The 17,550-nt window shown below is 39.6% G+C and overlaps 1 protein-coding gene across 1 annotated transcript in view; it reads left to right on the top strand.

Annotated features, from left to right (window-relative positions):
• The window catches only part of CNTNAP2 (contactin associated protein 2), a 1,620,276-nt gene that overhangs the window by 1,495,267 nt on the left and 107,459 nt on the right, over positions 1 to 17,550 (top strand). The window contains exons 17-18 of the mRNA XM_039524081.1: positions 7,720 to 7,938; positions 9,445 to 9,681. Of these exons, the coding sequence (XP_039380015.1) occupies positions 7,720 to 7,938; positions 9,445 to 9,681 (456 nt within the window). The remainder of the gene's footprint in view (positions 1 to 7,719; positions 7,939 to 9,444; positions 9,682 to 17,550) is intronic.

The raw sequence follows: 17,550 nt of genomic DNA on the forward strand, positions 1-17,550 counted from the left end.
TTCACTCTAATTTAAGGTTTCGTGTGCCAGTAATACATGTTAACGTTTTTTAGAAGGTCTCTTTCTATAAGTCTTTGATATATAACTAAACTATTGTTGTATGTAAAGTAAATAAGGTTTTTAAAATGTTTTAAGAAGCTTCATTTAAAATTAAATTAAAATGCAGAGCCAGGACCCGGACAGTGTGAGTGCCACTGAAAATCAGCTAGCGTACCACCTTTGGCACTTGTGCCATAGGTTGCCTACCCCTGATCTATAGTGACATGAGTCCCCCACCTCAATCTGTGAGTGACTAGATTAAGCCCAATACTGTTGGATAGTAACAGAACACAGCGATCCACGCACAGACTAAAAATACAGTTCACCAAAATGAAAACCAGCTCTTCAATTACCGCCATAAAACCGAGTCCCCAATAAAACTGCCTTCCCCACAAACATCTGCATGACAAAGCATTAATTAAAAAGACTGTAGCTCAGCAACCCCTGTTTAAGTCATACCAACAAGGAAGAATAGGTCAAACCTGAGGGCCCTTAGCCCCCTCTCTTAACTCAGGAGGTCTCCAGCTGGAGTGCCTGTGCTGATCACATCTGCCATAGCATGAGCTCCGAAGAAAGGTGATCTCACACCTCTACATGTACCTGGTCATATATGGCTTTTACATCAAAACCAACACCTTAGATTCCAGCCAGAAATCAAAAGGCAGACAGTACAAACATCCTGCAGCGTAGATGTCTTGTTTTCACACTGTGATGGGCTGCTGCATTCTGCACTAGCTTAAGTTTCTGGCTTGTCTTAAGGTGTAACCTTATGCAAGGCACATAGCAATAATCCATTCTTGAGATGGGAAAAAGCCTGTATCGTAACTGAAAGGTTTGCATTTGAAAGAAACGGTCATAATTTCCTCACCAAATGAAAATGGGGGAAAAGGGCATTCCTGAATCCTGCTGCTTGGATCCAATATATCCTCTTATTGCAAACTCTGGTAACAAATGGCATCAGTAAAAGGAACAGAGATAATTCTCTCCATATCTTCCAATCTCTTCCCCCAACCTATAAGCATCACCTCAATTTTATCTGCATTGAACTTCAACCATTGAACTTCAGCTCATCTATGCTCCAGTCTCATCCAAACACTGAGCCAAGCGTTCGGCAGACTGGCTGAATCAAGTGAGATAGAGATCTGGATCCCGATGTTCTCAGTAAATGCCCAGCACTGCAGCCCAGACCCTCACAGATCCATCTCTCATTGAACTCATTCAAAAAGCTCCCATTGACTTCAGTGGTAGTTGACCTAACTCCCCTAGGACTTTCATATAGAAATGAAGTCCCAGCCTTTGAATCCCAGAACAGTAAGTGACCCATTTTCACTAAGGGCAGGTCTACACTGCGGGGAGGGTCGATCTAAGATACGCAACTTCAGCTACGTGAATAGCGTAGCTGAAGTCGAAGTACCTTAGATCGAATTACTTACCGTCCTTACGGCGCGGGATCGACGCCCGTGGCTCCCCATGTCGACTCTGCTACCGCCATTCGCGTTGGTGGAGTTCCGGAGTCGACAGGAGCACGTTCGGGGATCGATATATCGCATCTAGATGAGACACGATATATCGAACCCCGAGAAATCAATTGCTACCCGCCGATCCGGCCGGTAGTGAAGACGTACCCTAAAAGACATCTGTCCCCAGCCCTTTCCACCTTTATACTAAATTCATGGCCCTGCCTTTTCTTAGACTCTTCCCCAAACTTTTGCTGCCATCTGCTTCAAGCCACCACCACCACTTTTGCCCAGAGCCTCCCAGCACTATGCTCAAATGCTCTACACGGCTTCAGATGCACACCTTAATTTGTCATACATCTAAGAACAGCGCCAAAGACTAGGAGAACATACTTCAGGGACTCAAGGTAGAGACAAAGACCATTAAGATAGTAAGGTTCCTATCAAATATAGGGGATAATGAAGGAACAAAAAGATCAGCTGTCCATTGATTCAGGTTCTTTGGTACGTGAGATACACGTGTTGTAGCCTGAGAAAAACAACTGGTGAGGGAAGGGATTGTAATATATTTAATTTATAATTCAGATTGATCCAAAGATTCAGGTTTCATTCAGATAGACATGGGGGCTGGAGCTTATGCCAATTTGTCCACTTGGAATAATCAGCATTATAATTGAATACCTTTCTAGAAATAACCAGCTAAAATGGTACAGAAGAGGGACAATATGTTAATTGCATCTTTTAAAGATTAAACTGAAATGATTTTAATAGTATCCAGACTTGTATTTCAAGCAATTAATGTGACAACCTACACATGTCCTCATAAAATACAGAGCAGCACCTCGTTGCAGTGGGGCATCATATCTTAGATCAAATACCCTGTCCATTCTCACATGTAATCTAATTGCAATTTTACATTAATCAGATGTAGGTACTACACACACCACAAATTAAATAAGGTGCCCTGAAGGTTTAATTCAAACAGAGGACAGCATAATCATCAAAAAATATTAGAGAGAGACTGCAGCTTTATAAGAAGATCCCTTATGCTTTTTGCACAGCTTTTTGATATAAGACATTCAGTGTTTTTTGTTCTTGTTTTTCTCTGTGATTGGTTTTTGTTCTTTGTAAATCACTTTCAAAATTCATAACTAAAAAAGGTTAAAAATGCACGCTGATGATGCTATCAGAATAAATGAATAAAAAGAATAGCTCACAAGCCTTAGGCATTTGGTTGAAGAATTTCCAAAGGGGTTTAAATAAACCTTTTCTACCATAGATGGGATGTTAAGGGGTAAATCTTTTAAACAAACAATTTAATTGTGTGTTTGTCTTGTAAATAATATAGTATCACCTTTTCCAAACTATGAGGCTAAAACTATATTAAAATTGTATCTATGTTTACATTTTTACCTTTTAAAGAAAGACTAAAGACAGTTTTTCAATTCAGTAACCTTTCTTATACCACCTACTAGTTCCGGAAGAGAATTTTTTCTGTCTTTCTCCAGGCAACAAGAATTTCAGTGCGACAAGGAATCAATAGTATATTGTCAATGGACTCATTGGTATTTATAAAAATAAGTTTATAGTGACATCACTTAGAAAGGCTAAACTGAGCAGAATTCATTTAATTTCCAATTGCAGAGGTGAATATTTTTTTCATCAGAATGGGTCCAGGCTGGATGTAAATTTTCTAAAATGTCAGCCAGTTCTGAATGCTTAGGAAGGCACTGGCTCTGATATTCCACTGCCATTTACCTTACATAATTGTTTACACCATGCAAAGTGTGTGTTAGATGCTACTAACTCAGAATAGTAGCATTTTATACTCTTTTTGCTCTGCCTTTGTGCATATCTGGCACGTAAATACCTTGCAATGCCGGCAACAAAAGTTCCATGCAAATGCCTGTTCTCACTTTCTAGTGGCATTGTAAATAAGAAGCCAGCAGCATTATCTCCTGTAAATGTAAACACACTTGTTTGTCTTAGTGATTGGCTGGAAGAAGAAGTAGACCTGAGAGGACTTGTAGGCTCTGAAGTTTTACATTGTTGTGATTTTGAGTGTAGTTATGTAACAAAAAAAAGGTGTAAGTTGCACTTTCACGACAAAGAGATTGCACAACAGTACTTGTATGAGGTGAATTTAAAAATACTATTTCTTTTGTTAATCATTTTTACGGTGCAAATATTTGTAATAAAAAATAATATACGCTTTGATTTCAATTACAACACAGAATACAATAAATATGAAAATGTAGAAAAACATCCAAAATATTTAATACATTTCAATTGGTATTCTATTGTTTAAAAGTGCGATTAAAACTGTGATTAATCATGATTAATTTTTTTAATCACGATTAATTTCTTTGAGTTAGTCGTGTGAGTTAACTGCGATTAATCAACAGCCTTACTATAACTGTAGCAGGAGCTAAGAGGAACAGACTGCAAAAGAATAACTGTAAGTAGCAGGTGTGAGGATGAGCAGTGAAAAGCAGGAGAGATGAGCATACAGGAAATCTGTGTGACCAAAGGATTGCAGTCTCTCCCTTCCCCCCCCCCCCGCCCCCCAATATGACATACGTTTGAAAACCACTTTCTCTAAGCTGGCAGTCCTCTGAATACCAGCCATCTGTAAGCATCTCTTTCTCTAGTGGCAGTCTCATCATAGCAAATATCAAGCAGAGAACTCTAGCATGGAATTTTTCAGCAAGGACAAGCTAGAAGAATGGTGAAATGAGAGGTGAACCATAAAATGTTTTGGTGAAGAGAGAGACTCATTGATTCATAGATTTTAAGGCCAGAAGGGATCATTAGATCATCTGGTCTAACCTGCTTTATAACACAAGCCATGGATTTTGGGGGGGGGGGGGGAAGTAATATGACAGAGGTCTATAAAATCATGACTGGTGTGGAGAAAAATGATTAGGGAAGTGTTGTTTGCTCCTTCACATAACACAAGAACTAGTGGTCACCTGATGAAATTAAGGGACAGCAGGTGTAAAACAAACAGAAGGAAGTATTTCTGCACACAATGTACAGTCAGCCTGTGGAACTCATTGCCATGAGATGTTGTGAAGGCCAAAAGTATACCTGGGTTCAAAAAATAATTATATAAGTTCATGGACGATAGGTCCATCAGTGGCAATTAGCCAAGATCATCATGGATGCAACCCCATGCTTAGAGTGTCCCTAATCTTCCAACTGCCAGAAGCTGGGGATAAATGACAAGGGATGGATCACTAGAAATTGCCCTGTTCTGTTCTGTCCTTCTGAAACATCTGGCACTGGCCACAGAAGACCGGATACTGAGCTAGATGGACCATTGGTCTAACCCAGTATGGCTGTTCTTATAACTGTCTCTCCAATGAATTTGGCCCCAAACCATTGTGGGTTTTTGGGGAGGGAGAGTCAACTCTAGCAGGTAATTTTTCAGCAGGGACAAGCTAGAAAAATGGTGGGAGGGAGACTTGCTTAAAAAAATCAGTTAATTGCTAGTCTTTTAGATGTCTAGGTCTATGGAACCTCTGGATAAACATGTTCACCCATCACTGTTACAATCCCAATACTAATAGTTTTTTAGTTAAAGATTCTTCTGATTGCTGTATACACTAGGATGTGGAGTAAGAAATTTATTAAAACAGATAAATAAAGTTGCTTACTTGTGAGAACCAATAGTAGAAGTTGCTTGTAGGAGTTACTAACATGCAGCCTGTGAGCAATTTTATCCGCTCTTTAAGAAGTACATATTGATATATTTCATATTTTCTTAGGCCAGCAAACTGGCATACAGATTTACTCTCCAATATTTTATATGACACCTGTGTTAAATTTGTTTTCGGGATATGTCAGTGTAATCCATGGATGCTATACTTCTCTGGTGCTTCTTCCCCTATCACATTCAACAAATCAAAACAAAAATCTTTGATGAGAAGTACATTGTTTTGAGATGTTTATTCTTTTCCCTCTCAAGTTACAAGGTGAAATATTAAAAATTTAAGACTAACTAGTATGAATTTTATTCCTGCATATTTATGCTTTAAAGTCACAGTTAATATTTTCCTCCAATTAGTATGAATTTCCTTGTGTTTAAATACCATTATCACAGAGAAAAAACCTTTCAGGCTGCTATGAAGACCTTGATCTTCAGCCATTACTAAAGCTGAGCTATGCAAGTCTGGTTGTTCTGGTTGAAATGTCTTCATCTCTTCCTACCCCACCTCTCTCTCTTGCTCTTTCTCCCCTTCTATTTGCAATTATCTTTTTTCTTTAAATGGCAGCTACCTTCACCCAGATGACTGAGAGCAAATGAGTCTCTTTTAGAGACTTTTAAAGTAGACTCAGTGACTGAATACTAGATGGGGTTTCACAAAGGCACCCACTGGCAACGTCAAAAATGCCATCAGGTGGCTGAGAATGAAATGTATACTCTGCTTAGCAGTTCTCACTCTTATAGCCTTGCAGACAGCCCGCTTTCGGGAAGCAATTAAGGAGCTGGAGACAGACAGTGTGCAGAGATATGAAATGTTTTTTTTCAGAGCAGCCACAGTGGAGACAAAGCCACCCACTCTTCAAGGCAGGCTGCAATGCTTCCTGTATGCTAATAACTATACAGATTTGGTTCTAGTTTCTAATTTGCCCTACCCTTATATCCCAAACCCCCAGAAGCTTGAAGACTTCACCACATCAGAGTAAAACATTTTTACTAATCTCTGTAGCCAAGTCCTGAGCAAACAAAGGCAAACTGGTTGAGCTGAGGGGCCATGAGAGGTGGTCACTTCAAAAGTGGAAATAGTCTTACATGTAGCTGAGAATGGTGGATGTTTCACTACCTAAACAACTGTATAATTCTCCTTCTAAACTTCTCTCTTTCCATAAAAGAGAGGGGAAAACAAAAAATAAATAAGATTTTTGCAGCAAATTTTGTTTAAAAAAGCATTCATGATTATGAAAAATGGTTATTCATACAATATCTTTTTTGGGATGTGGTACAAACACAAAAATGGCTACAGTTTGCTTCAGCCTTGAAAAAAGCACCATGAAAATATATTATCCTGGGCACAAAAAGTATTTGTTCTCCTTTTAGTAGGCTGATAGGTAATAATGATATTTTACTAGCCCATCAAAAGCAATTTCCCTGTATGGATGAGTAAAGTTTTGCAAGACAGGCTGGAAGTGAATTATGCACAACATGAGAGGCACAACTGTATAAGATCCCTTTACAGCCCTATGGTGCATAAGAATTCTCTTTAAAAGGATGACACAGCTGCCAGAAGTTGCTTTCCATGGATTCTTTTATACCTAAAAAAAATGAAATAGACCGAAAACCCAGTTGTCTTTACATCTAGGTTAAATCCTCCTTTGTGAATACTATCAGTAGCAATCCATTTTCTAATAATTCTTTGAACTGGTTTTCTGCCATTATATAATAATTTTACAGCCAAAAGGGCGCCTAGATGAATCATAGCAGGTAATTTGAGATCATGTTTCTCATCAAAAGTGATCTATTCCTCATTAATCACTTTGCCCTCCTTAGTAATAAATGTCAGTCGTGTGCTGTGCTGAGCAACACCAGATGGAAAAGTCCTGCAAAGTATAATATAAATTTATAAAGTCTCTGTACATTTTTTGACCAGCAATATAATTTAATCTGCCTAAGAATTTTGTAGGGTCATTTTAAAAAATTCTGGCCATCATTCATTATTACCATCTATAAATATATATTAGGTCTAGTTGAAAATTTGCCATCAAAACTTTTTTCCATGGAAAATTAGGCTTTCAGCTAAACAATTTTTTGTGGAAACTGTCTTTTTTCTTAAAAAAAAAATTTTTACTTGGAAAACTGAAATCCAGAAACAGCTATTTTTTTTATGAAAAGTTTGAATTTCCTGCTGAAAATGTCAACACAAACACTATTTTTTCCTTTATGTACAAATTTTCTATCGAAAAAAGAACTATTTTTCAACTGGTTCTAATATTTATACAGTAATTTTGGTGTAACCCTGTTAATTTTCTGTAGAACCAGATTTATTTAATTTCTGTTAAATTCCATAAGAATTTTCTATAATGGCCTCCTGAGAAGTGCTAAGCATCGTCAGCTTCTACTGAAGTCAGGGGTCTTGAATGCACTCAGGATTTTACAGGATGGGTCCCAAGGTGCCTGTGTAACAGGTATAACAATCATTCTTTGAACCTCTGATGGATGTTCTCCCCTCTGGTATTTCAGCTGCTATTGAAGTGTCCTTTTCATTTGATGTTGGAAATGGCCCAGTGGAGATCATTGTCAGATCCCCCAACCCACTCAATGATGACCAATGGCATCGAGTCATCGCTGAGAGGAATGTCAAGCAGGCCAGTCTGCGGGTGGACCAGCTGCCGCAGGAGATCCGGAAAGCACCAACGGAAGGCCACACACGATTGGAACTGTATAGCCAGTTATATGTTGGTAAGTAGCAGAAGAAATAACAGGCCCCAACGATCAGTTGCTCCATTCCAGCGACATCACATTGGTGTCAGTTACGGTAATATATCAGGCTTCTTTCCAGAAGCACTTAGTGATAGTAGGGTACAAAATGAAAAGCAATATAGGTTATAGAAGGAAGGTGACCCAATTCAGAGAAACAAGTACTGCTCTGATACCCTATTATCATTTCTCCTTTCTTATTTGTAGCTCAAGCCTCAGGCAGGCAAGCAGGCTTTGTCCAGATATTTTTTTCCAAAGGATCTCCCACCCAGCTATTCAGCCAGGAACTGAAAGAGGCCTGGGAACGCCATGCATGGAAGGAAACTTGTGGTAGTACTGTTTAGCTGGCATCTCTCTGATATGAATAGCATCTCCACCTTACCTAGATTTGATCTCCCCTCCCCCATTTACTGTATTCACCCTCCAGTCTGACACCCCATCACCCCACCTTTTGCTTGTGAATTTTAATAGCCAGTTATATTGTACCATATAACAAAGACACATTTCACTGTTTGCCTACCCACTTTCAGATGTTGCTAGCCTTCACTGCATTTTGGATACCGAAAGGCTGCTATTCCAGCAACACTCATGCTTCTTTAGCTTTTGGGGCTCCACTATGCAGACATGGTGAGTGCTGTTAGGTAGGACCAGGTTTGCGTGAAATGATGAGCAAAGAAGCACTTTCCTACCTCTCTATATGTTTGGCAACAAGACAAGAAAAAAAAATCTTTACCTAGTTTCCTTACATCTTAGTGAAGGCTCAGCAACAGAAGTAAATTAAAATGATGTACAGAACCTTCAGTATCTTGGTAAATATGATACTGTCAGTGGAATGGAAACAGCCACGTGTGCCCCTGTTGTACAGTCATTATTCACAAGCTCAGACCCTTCTTTAACATTTTTGGCATTGCTAAAGATGATCTGAAATTAAAAGTCTGTTGCTGAGTAAACTGAACTGTAAATAGGGTTGGCAGAATTCAATTTTTATTTTCTTATAATTTCAACTGATCATGTTTATTTTAATCATTTTTTCAGATTTTTATCTATTTAAATTTTCACAGTTGTGGGCAGTTATGGGGAGGGTCAGAATAAGGGGGCATTCAGACAATAATTAGGCGATAGACATTGAGATTCAAAAATGTCTGTCCTACCTGGTACATTACAAATCTTTAGAAGTGTTCGTTGTTTGACTGTATTACCAAAATTGAATGTCTGTGATTGCACTAGATTTTCTCTCTGAATCATAACCATGGTCAACTCTACTAGTGCCATAAATCTGAATTGCCCAGTAGCATATTGAAGGAACTTAAGGTTGAACTTAGGCCTAAACTACTGAGTTCTAACACTGGCTCTCTGTTAGCAACTTGCCATGGGTGCTTGGGAAAGGCACTTATGCCCACATTTTCAGATTTGATTGCTCTACTTTGGGCATGTAAATCTATATCTAAACAACTAAATAAGATTCATTATTTTTGCATTATCTCTCAGGTGCCGCAGGAGGCCAGAGAGGATTTCTGGGTTGCATTCGCTCTTTAAGAATGAATGGGGTGACTCTGGACTTGGAAGAGAGAGCAAAGGTCACACTGGGGGTGAAACCTGGCTGCTCTGGCCACTGCACCAGCTATGGAATGTACTGTGAAAACGGAGGTAAATGTGTCGAGAAATACAATGGCTACTCCTGTGACTGTTCCAAAAGTGCATATGATGGACCATTTTGCATAAAAGGTAAAAGTCTAAATGTGGTAGTCAAAACAACTAAGCAAAACAGAATTATAAATAAATTGTTCAAATGTCATGTGCATCCCTTAATATTCCTTACAAACCTATCACATTCACAGGGATCTGTTCTACCACTTATATATGGTTACTGCACATCTCCCATTAGTGGTAATGGGCATTTCCTATTTAAATTCAATAACACATAGAAGAAAAGAACTTCAGTATTGTCTGTACTCTTCCCAACAGGGTCAGGTGTTATCCTGAGCTGCTGAGTAATAAATTCCTGTCAACACAGATAATGTTTATTAATTCAAACAAAAGCTGAACTTTTCTAATACTCAGAGAGATTTAGGTACAGGATATTAGTTGTAACTGTTACAGATCAAGGGGCCAGTGTTTGAATACAATCTTTCTCAAATTTTTGGTTGTTCAGACCCAGGAGTTTGGTTGAAGTTCCTCTGGGTTAGAGATTGAGTGTCCTGGGTTAAGGGGAGGTTCATAGTTACAGTAAAGTAGTAGGGCATTTTGACTGGGCACAGTGACTAATAAAGCACAGACGATATATCCATTTCAACCATTTGAAATGGCTAAGATACTAATTAAATCCTGAAAACCAAGGTTTATAATGAATCACTTTTATCAGAGGAATTTCCATTATGTTGACAAACCTACCAACCATTTAAAAAAAAAAACCTAAAAAGTCCAAAACACTGCAAGAAAATTGGGGATGATATTCTTAGGGGTTTTTTTATATTTGTTTGTGTATTTTGATTGGAAATGATAATGGCAAAACTAAATAGTATTGGGAAATGTAGTTCAATGCATTTTTTAAATTTGACAGGCATCCATTTGTTTACATAATGTTTCATAAATATTCCTATATTCTTTTGCAACCCACTGCTGAAGATTTGATCACATTTGCCTGAGGTGCTAATCTCTCTGAACAGCCCTCTTTCACTATGTGTGTCTTGTAAATATCTAAAATCATCCAATTTGTTGTCTTTCCTAATTCTTTCTAGCAGCTGCCTCATGTGGTGCTAAGTCTGTGATTTCAGCTGAGATCATTTATTCATTACTCTTCTCAATGGTTTTTGTGATTCTAAGGAACCTTTGGTCTCATAAATTGTCTATCACAGTGTTCTGCTTTCAATTACCCACCTTACCAGCAATCCTGCAGGCAAGTCTATTCACCAGTCATCAAACTGCCCTTGGGCAGTTCATCACGTCTGTAGGGAATAACTACTATCCTTTGGCTTTCAGGGTATGGCTACACTGGCGATTTGCAGCGCTGGAAAGCCTCCACCAGCGCTGCAATTAGTAAGTGGCCACACCTGCAGGGCACTTCCAGCGCTGCAACTCCCTGGCTGCAGCGCTGGCCGTACACCTCACTCAGCATGGGGAATAAGGATTCCAGCGCTGGTGCTGCAGCGCTGGTCATCAAGTGTGGCCACACACCAGCGCTGTGATTGGCCTCCAGGGTATAAGGTGTATCCCAGAATGCTTTTATAAATTACTCTCTCTGTTTTGTTATGCAGCCTCTCTTTGTTTTGTTGTGAACGAGCTCCGTGTGGCTGTTGCAGTTGCCGCTTATCTAAAAAACAAACAGATCTCCTGTTTGCTGTGATCATCTGTACCTGGCTGTAAACAATCAAATGAGATTGCAGGCAGGGAGGGAATGAAACAGCGGGGAGTCGTGTTGGCTGCAGGCTGTTTGCAATTAAGAGTTAAGACTAAGGGGTTGGAAACATGTTCTGATTTTTCAAGTCAGGAAGCTAAACACACAGTGTTGGCTCCAAAAATCCACTCTCTCTCTCCCCCCGCTCCCTGTCACACTAGACCCCACTCCACCCCCCTCTTTTGAAAAGCACGTTGCGGCCACTTGAATGCTGGGATAGCTGCCCATAATGCATCACTCCCAGCAGCGCTGCTAATGCTGCAAATGTGGCCACACACCAGCGCTGCTCCTACACAGCTGGATGACCAGCGCTGCAAACGGTAAGTGTAGCCATACCCTCAGTTTCCCAACTCCTTCACAAATACTCTTTTCTTCTTTTTTAAGGCAGGCCTCAGGCATTAGAGTTTGCACTTTCTATTCTCCTTCTCTTCCAGACATGAGATTATAGCAGAAAAGGCCAGCCCAAGGATCTCTTTATGCACTCACTGGTTATGGGTTGAATTCCCTCCTCCCCCATGCTTTAGCCCACATCTATCCTCACTTTATTCTATCAGACACAACAAATCCTGCATTATGGCAGGGGTTAGACTAGATGGCCCGTGCAGTCCCCTTCTAACCCTATGGTTCTATGATTCTATCATATTGTTACCGATTTTTTAATCCAGCGGGTAACCAAAATTCGGGATCTTGTGTGTTGTTTCCAGTAAGAGAAGAAATTGATGATGGAGTCAAGTGTTTCTTTCAAGTGCAGTCCTGTTCATTTACAAACAATGTATAGAGTACTGTTTCCCTGAACAAAGCAGGAATCAAAAGCAGGAGACCATTTCTTTGCTGACAGCTTCAACCCCCTTTCAGCCAACACTTGGCCCAAAATCTCTTTTCAAAGGTATGTCTGCACTGTGCACTGAGCTCAGATGCCTGGTATCTGGATCTGAGCACACAGGTTAACATTCCCAAAACAAAGTGCTACCCCCATTACCGTGTCCTCACTGTTTCTTCATTTGTCCATGTGTGGTTGGGAGCATATCTATAGCTCTGTATGCTGGGATGCTCCAGGATTCTATCCCATTCAGTTCTGAGTGGCAGTGTGTATTTAGCACTAATCTAGTACAGAGACAGACTAATCCCTAGAGGGTGTCCCTTTGAGACAAAACAGAGGTAATTTTAACAATATCAGTCTTTTAAAGATCATATGTATTGACTCAGAAAATAGTCACTGTCACATTCCAGTGAACTTAGTTTTTAGATGTATTCTTTTTCCAAAACTTGTCACATTTTTTTTCTGTTTCTTTTAGGGATGAGCCAACCACAAACTGACTGAAAATCAGCCCAAAGGTTCAGTCAAAACTAGATCTAAACAAAATATTTTCTTCCTGACTTTAAACACAACATAAAATAGAAATACCATAAGTTATACATTGCCCATTACAAAGGGGTTCCCTCTATTCTTGGTTTGTCCATAGGCACTACCATAACAAAAGCAAGAATAACAGTTATTGTTATTGTTCTTACCATGGTATTTCTGACCTGACCAAAACCATGGAGTATTTGAAATAATATTTTACGTTTATACACCTCTTTGGATGTCAAATTATTTTTAAAAGTTAGAAGGTAATATTTTTTCCATTTTATAGATGAGGGAATTGAGGAATACAAAGTTTAAGGGTATATTTAAGGGCCTCTGATTTTAGGTGCCTCAACTTTTGGATGTCTAGTTTTAAATATCTAAGGCCTAATTTTCAGAGCTACCACAGTTCCCATTTAATTCAATTAGAGTTATGCGTGCTCAGAACCTCAGAAAATCAAGCTTTGGGTATCCAAAGGTGGGCACTCAAAATCAAAAGTAATTTTTTGAAAATGTAGGCTTAAATGATTTGCTCAAGGTACACAGTGAATGAGTCACTGACAAAGCTGGGAATAAAACCCAGAACTCCAGATTCTCAGTTCCCTGCTCTGGACACAGGATCTGGTTTAAGGAAATTTCCAGCAACCTTTATAGATCAATCTAGTTCCAAATAGCTGCAGGTTTTGTAACTTGATCATCACCAATTTCCTTTTCTGTTAGTGCTGAAATCTGACTTATCTGTGTGGAAAATCAGGCATCTCTTCCCTCCAAACATAATTCAATGTTTGTGACCTCATGATGGTTCTTCATAAAAGCAACCAGGTGGCATCAAAAGCAAACAGTTAAAGGATAATGTAGACACGAAACAGGTAGCTTTGGCAATGCCCCAAGAGCAAGAGAACAGTAAAAATCCTGAAGCAATGCTGAAAATAAGGTATCTAAAACACTTATTTTGGCCCATTGAGTTTTACGTTATAAATTTAACTTGCTGTATGCCTTGTAAATCCAGGAAAACACTGGAACATCTTGTAAATGTTCCCAAATTCTCGAGGTTTTCAAATAAGCTGGCTTCTACATATATTTCTAATGACACCTCATGGAGTTTTCTACCATATGCTGCTTTTCCATGAAATAGGACTTGGATGTCACTGGATGCTAGGAGAAAACACAGAAATAGTACATAACAATGAAATGAGGTTTTGGCAGAATTATTTGATGTATTGTGTAATCTTTGCTGGAGTGTAGTAGTGGCTCTTTTATACCTAGCAGTTATTCACTACTGTCAAAATATTATACCTAAGTAACATTTTAAATATAGCTGGTTGAAAATACCAACGTGGAATTTTCACTACATTTTTCATAAACATTTTGAATTTTGACCTCCCCCCTAAAAAAAAAAAAAGAGATGAAATATTCATGAAAATTTTCATGAAAAGTACATCCCTTTGGTCAAACAGCTCTTATTTTTAATGCTAGGGCTGTTTTGAATATCACTGGTTTCAGAGTAGCAGCCGTGTTAGTCTGTATCCGCAAAAAGAATAGGAGTACTTGTGGCACCTTAGAGACTAACAAATTTATTTGAGCATGAAAGCTTATGCTCAGATAAATTTGTTTGTCTCTAAAGTGCCACAAGTACTCCTGTTTTTTTTAATATCACTGTATCCCTTTTGCTTTTAAGTACATGTGTAGCTGAATCTTGTGATCTTTTGCTTAATTATTTTTTGCATGGATAAGCGAGTGACAATTGTATAAGTATTTTATAAATGATTTGACAGTCACATCATGGCCTGATGTACCTTGTTGTTGTTAAAAGCACCAGTTACACATTGTGATATGTTTTCTTTTTATAATATGTGAGTGGCTTTTACTGTACTGGCCATACAGACTGTAGCGACTGACAGCACTGGCTAAAGCCAGATATATGGTTGTGCAAGGAAATGTGCTATTTTCCTCTGCTATATCAATCCTTGCTCTCGCTTGGTCAGAGACCAACAGTCATGCTTCCTTATCACATGATTTTGTTATATGTGCAAATGGGATTTAGGATGAGACAACCAAGCTCATTTTCCCTTGTAACCGAAGCCTGGATTTGAGGTCAGTTCTCTTGAGATAACATGGTTAATGGTGCACCACTTAAATATAAGGCTAGATTCTGCTACCCTTACACTGAGAACAACATCCTGTTCAAGTAGCCCCCCTGATTTGACACTACATAGTACCTTTCTCCTCAAGTAGTCCCATTGAAATACTGAGGATCAAGCAACTGTACAGCATAAGTAAAGGTTGGCAGAACCTTGCCCTCATAGCTTTTAAACTATGATAACAAACTTCTTTATAGTATGTATGATAGATCTGGTCAGGCTTCCCCAGTCAGCAGCTCGCCAGATTGCTGTGAGGGGACCCAGACACTAGATCCTGGGTGTTTTAAGCCTCTGGAGTCTGAACACAGCCCAGGTGCTGTCACTGTCTTGGGGTCCCTAAACACACTCTCGGAGTAGATCTTCTATCTGTCACCCCTTCCCAAGAGCATGCAGCACAGCACCCTGGAAATAATTTTGACACCTCTGGCTTCCCTTGTAACTTAAACACGTCTCCCCGAACGCCACTCAAAGGTGTGAGTCCTCTGGTTTACCTCTTCAAAGGGCCACATGGCAAGTGTAGCATACAACACAGACACAACATACAGAAATCTAACACATTACTGCTCTTTATTTAATCACAGGAGAAATACACAGATCTGTACAAATAAACCCTAAACTCATTTCCCTGATTTAGTCTCCTCACCACTCCAGAGCATTCTGTGGGCTGGGGTTAGGGTCCTCTGTAGGATCCAGGATCCTTCCCCTGCAGCTGCATGACTTCTCTTCCCAATCTTGAAGCTTTTCTCCCTAGGTGAGCTTACTTCCTCTGTCCCCTTCCCTTCTTTTGACCAAATTTCCTCTGCGTGTCTCTGTCTTTTCTCTGTGAGTCCAAACCCCTGACTCTTCCCCTTGTTTGGAAATTTTCCATTCTCCCAGTGCCAGCCCCTTGCAGAGAGAAGGTGGAGAGAACAGTTTTCCCCTAGGATGCAATTACATTTTTGTGATCCCTAGGTAAGACCTATTCAGGTGCTGATAGTTCTTTCACGATTGTCCTTGGTCTAGCAGAGACATGCTTTCCGGCTTGTAAGTCATGGTGATTACACAGACCCAGAGGCATTCCATGATACAACAATTTTATAATAATATCAATCAGAATTCATAAGACAGATCCCCCAAACCGTCACAGTATGTTTTTCAACATCGGCTGTGGGTCCTACCCCCTCTTGCATGCCAAGTTTTTCAGTTTGGCTGTACCTGGGGAATGGTAACAGAAGGAATGATATGAAAAGTCTAAGCAAATCAAGTGCATTGACATAGAAGGTCAGCATAGATTGGTTTATAACTAGCAAATGCTTCTCAGGGTAAGTACAGGCCATGCACTGTGGGGGAGATATTTATTGAGGAAATTCATGCTTAGAATTATTGATTGATGACTGCTAAGAAATTGCATTGTCTCCAGTCTGATCAGTGGCAGTTCACACATCTGATTGACATTTCAGGTGCCTGAATATTACTGTCCCCTTACAAGGACAAAGCTGTCAGAATGCCGTTTGCCATCTATTTTTATTTTGTTGTTGGTTTTTGTGGGTCTGTAATCAGCTCCATTTGTTCTTTCGCTGATCTGAAAAAGATTGTTACAAGGAGCAGCCAAAATGAGTCTGCAGTCCTACAGATTGCTTTCTGACCTTATTCTGTCCTTCGCTTCAGAACCCTTTTCTTCACAGTGGTCCTCCCATCACCATAACAGCATTTCTGAGAGTTGGATTTGTTTGAGCTCAATTTTTGTATTTATAACTGGTGTATCTTTAAAACAACTGAGGGCAAAATCCTAGAATCAGTATGTAGCATAAGTGTCTGTGTCATGCTCTGGAGATCTCCCAAGTGGCCAACTGGAGGAAGAAATTCTTCCCCCGGGCATTGAAATGGGAGGGACCCGGGAGAGAAGTGGAGATTGCCCAGCACTACAATCATTTCCCATTCCAGGCAGTCCTATGACCTGTGTTACACAGGAAGTCAGATTAGAACAGAACAATGGTCCCTTCTGACTTTATAACCTATTTAACTGGCAGTGGAACCTTTCCACAGCTGATGCCTTAGCTCACATGCATCCATTTATGTTGGAAGTGTAAATTCAATCCTATCCTTTTCTGTGCACAGTTGCCTAATATGCATGCATAAATGCGGGATTTAAGGACACAATGGGTGTACACAGATGTATAGTACAAAACTCCTTTCCTTCCTGTGGGTTAGCCTTTATATTTAAGTAGAGTCCAAAAGCAGGACTGCACTTACAACATTAAAAGGTTTTTCTGAACCAGATTTGCTGTCTCTCCCTGTAGCTCTTTCTGATGCCAAGAGGAACTCAGCCTTTTATAGCACTGGGTTGGTGCTAACACAATGGTCTGGCTGTTAGGCTGAGTCAGCAAAGTAGCTCTTCATCTTCTGACAGAATTCTACAGTCTGACACTTGGTCAGATCCAAATTCTGCCCCATTTACGCACATGTAATCTCATTTACTTAAAAATGCCTGAATGTTTTTGCTGTAAATACATTTTTTTAAAGTAAGTGACATTTTAGTTCTTATTATTCATTGAACTGAAGACCTTGTGCGCTAAAATAAATACTGTATCTATTATATTCAGTATGGCCTTGGTCTTTCAGCCATAACTATATAAAGACTATTCTTTGAATTATGAATCCTGGGCCTTGATCATGCAAATTTGGGCAGATGTCTGCCCACATAAATCAGATAGTGGGGTCCAGTTGGTTTGTAC

The sequence above is a fragment of the Mauremys reevesii genome, linkage group 2 (genome assembly GCF_016161935.1).
Source record: "Mauremys reevesii isolate NIE-2019 linkage group 2, ASM1616193v1, whole genome shotgun sequence".
Lineage (NCBI taxonomy): Eukaryota > Metazoa > Chordata > Testudines > Geoemydidae > Mauremys > Mauremys reevesii.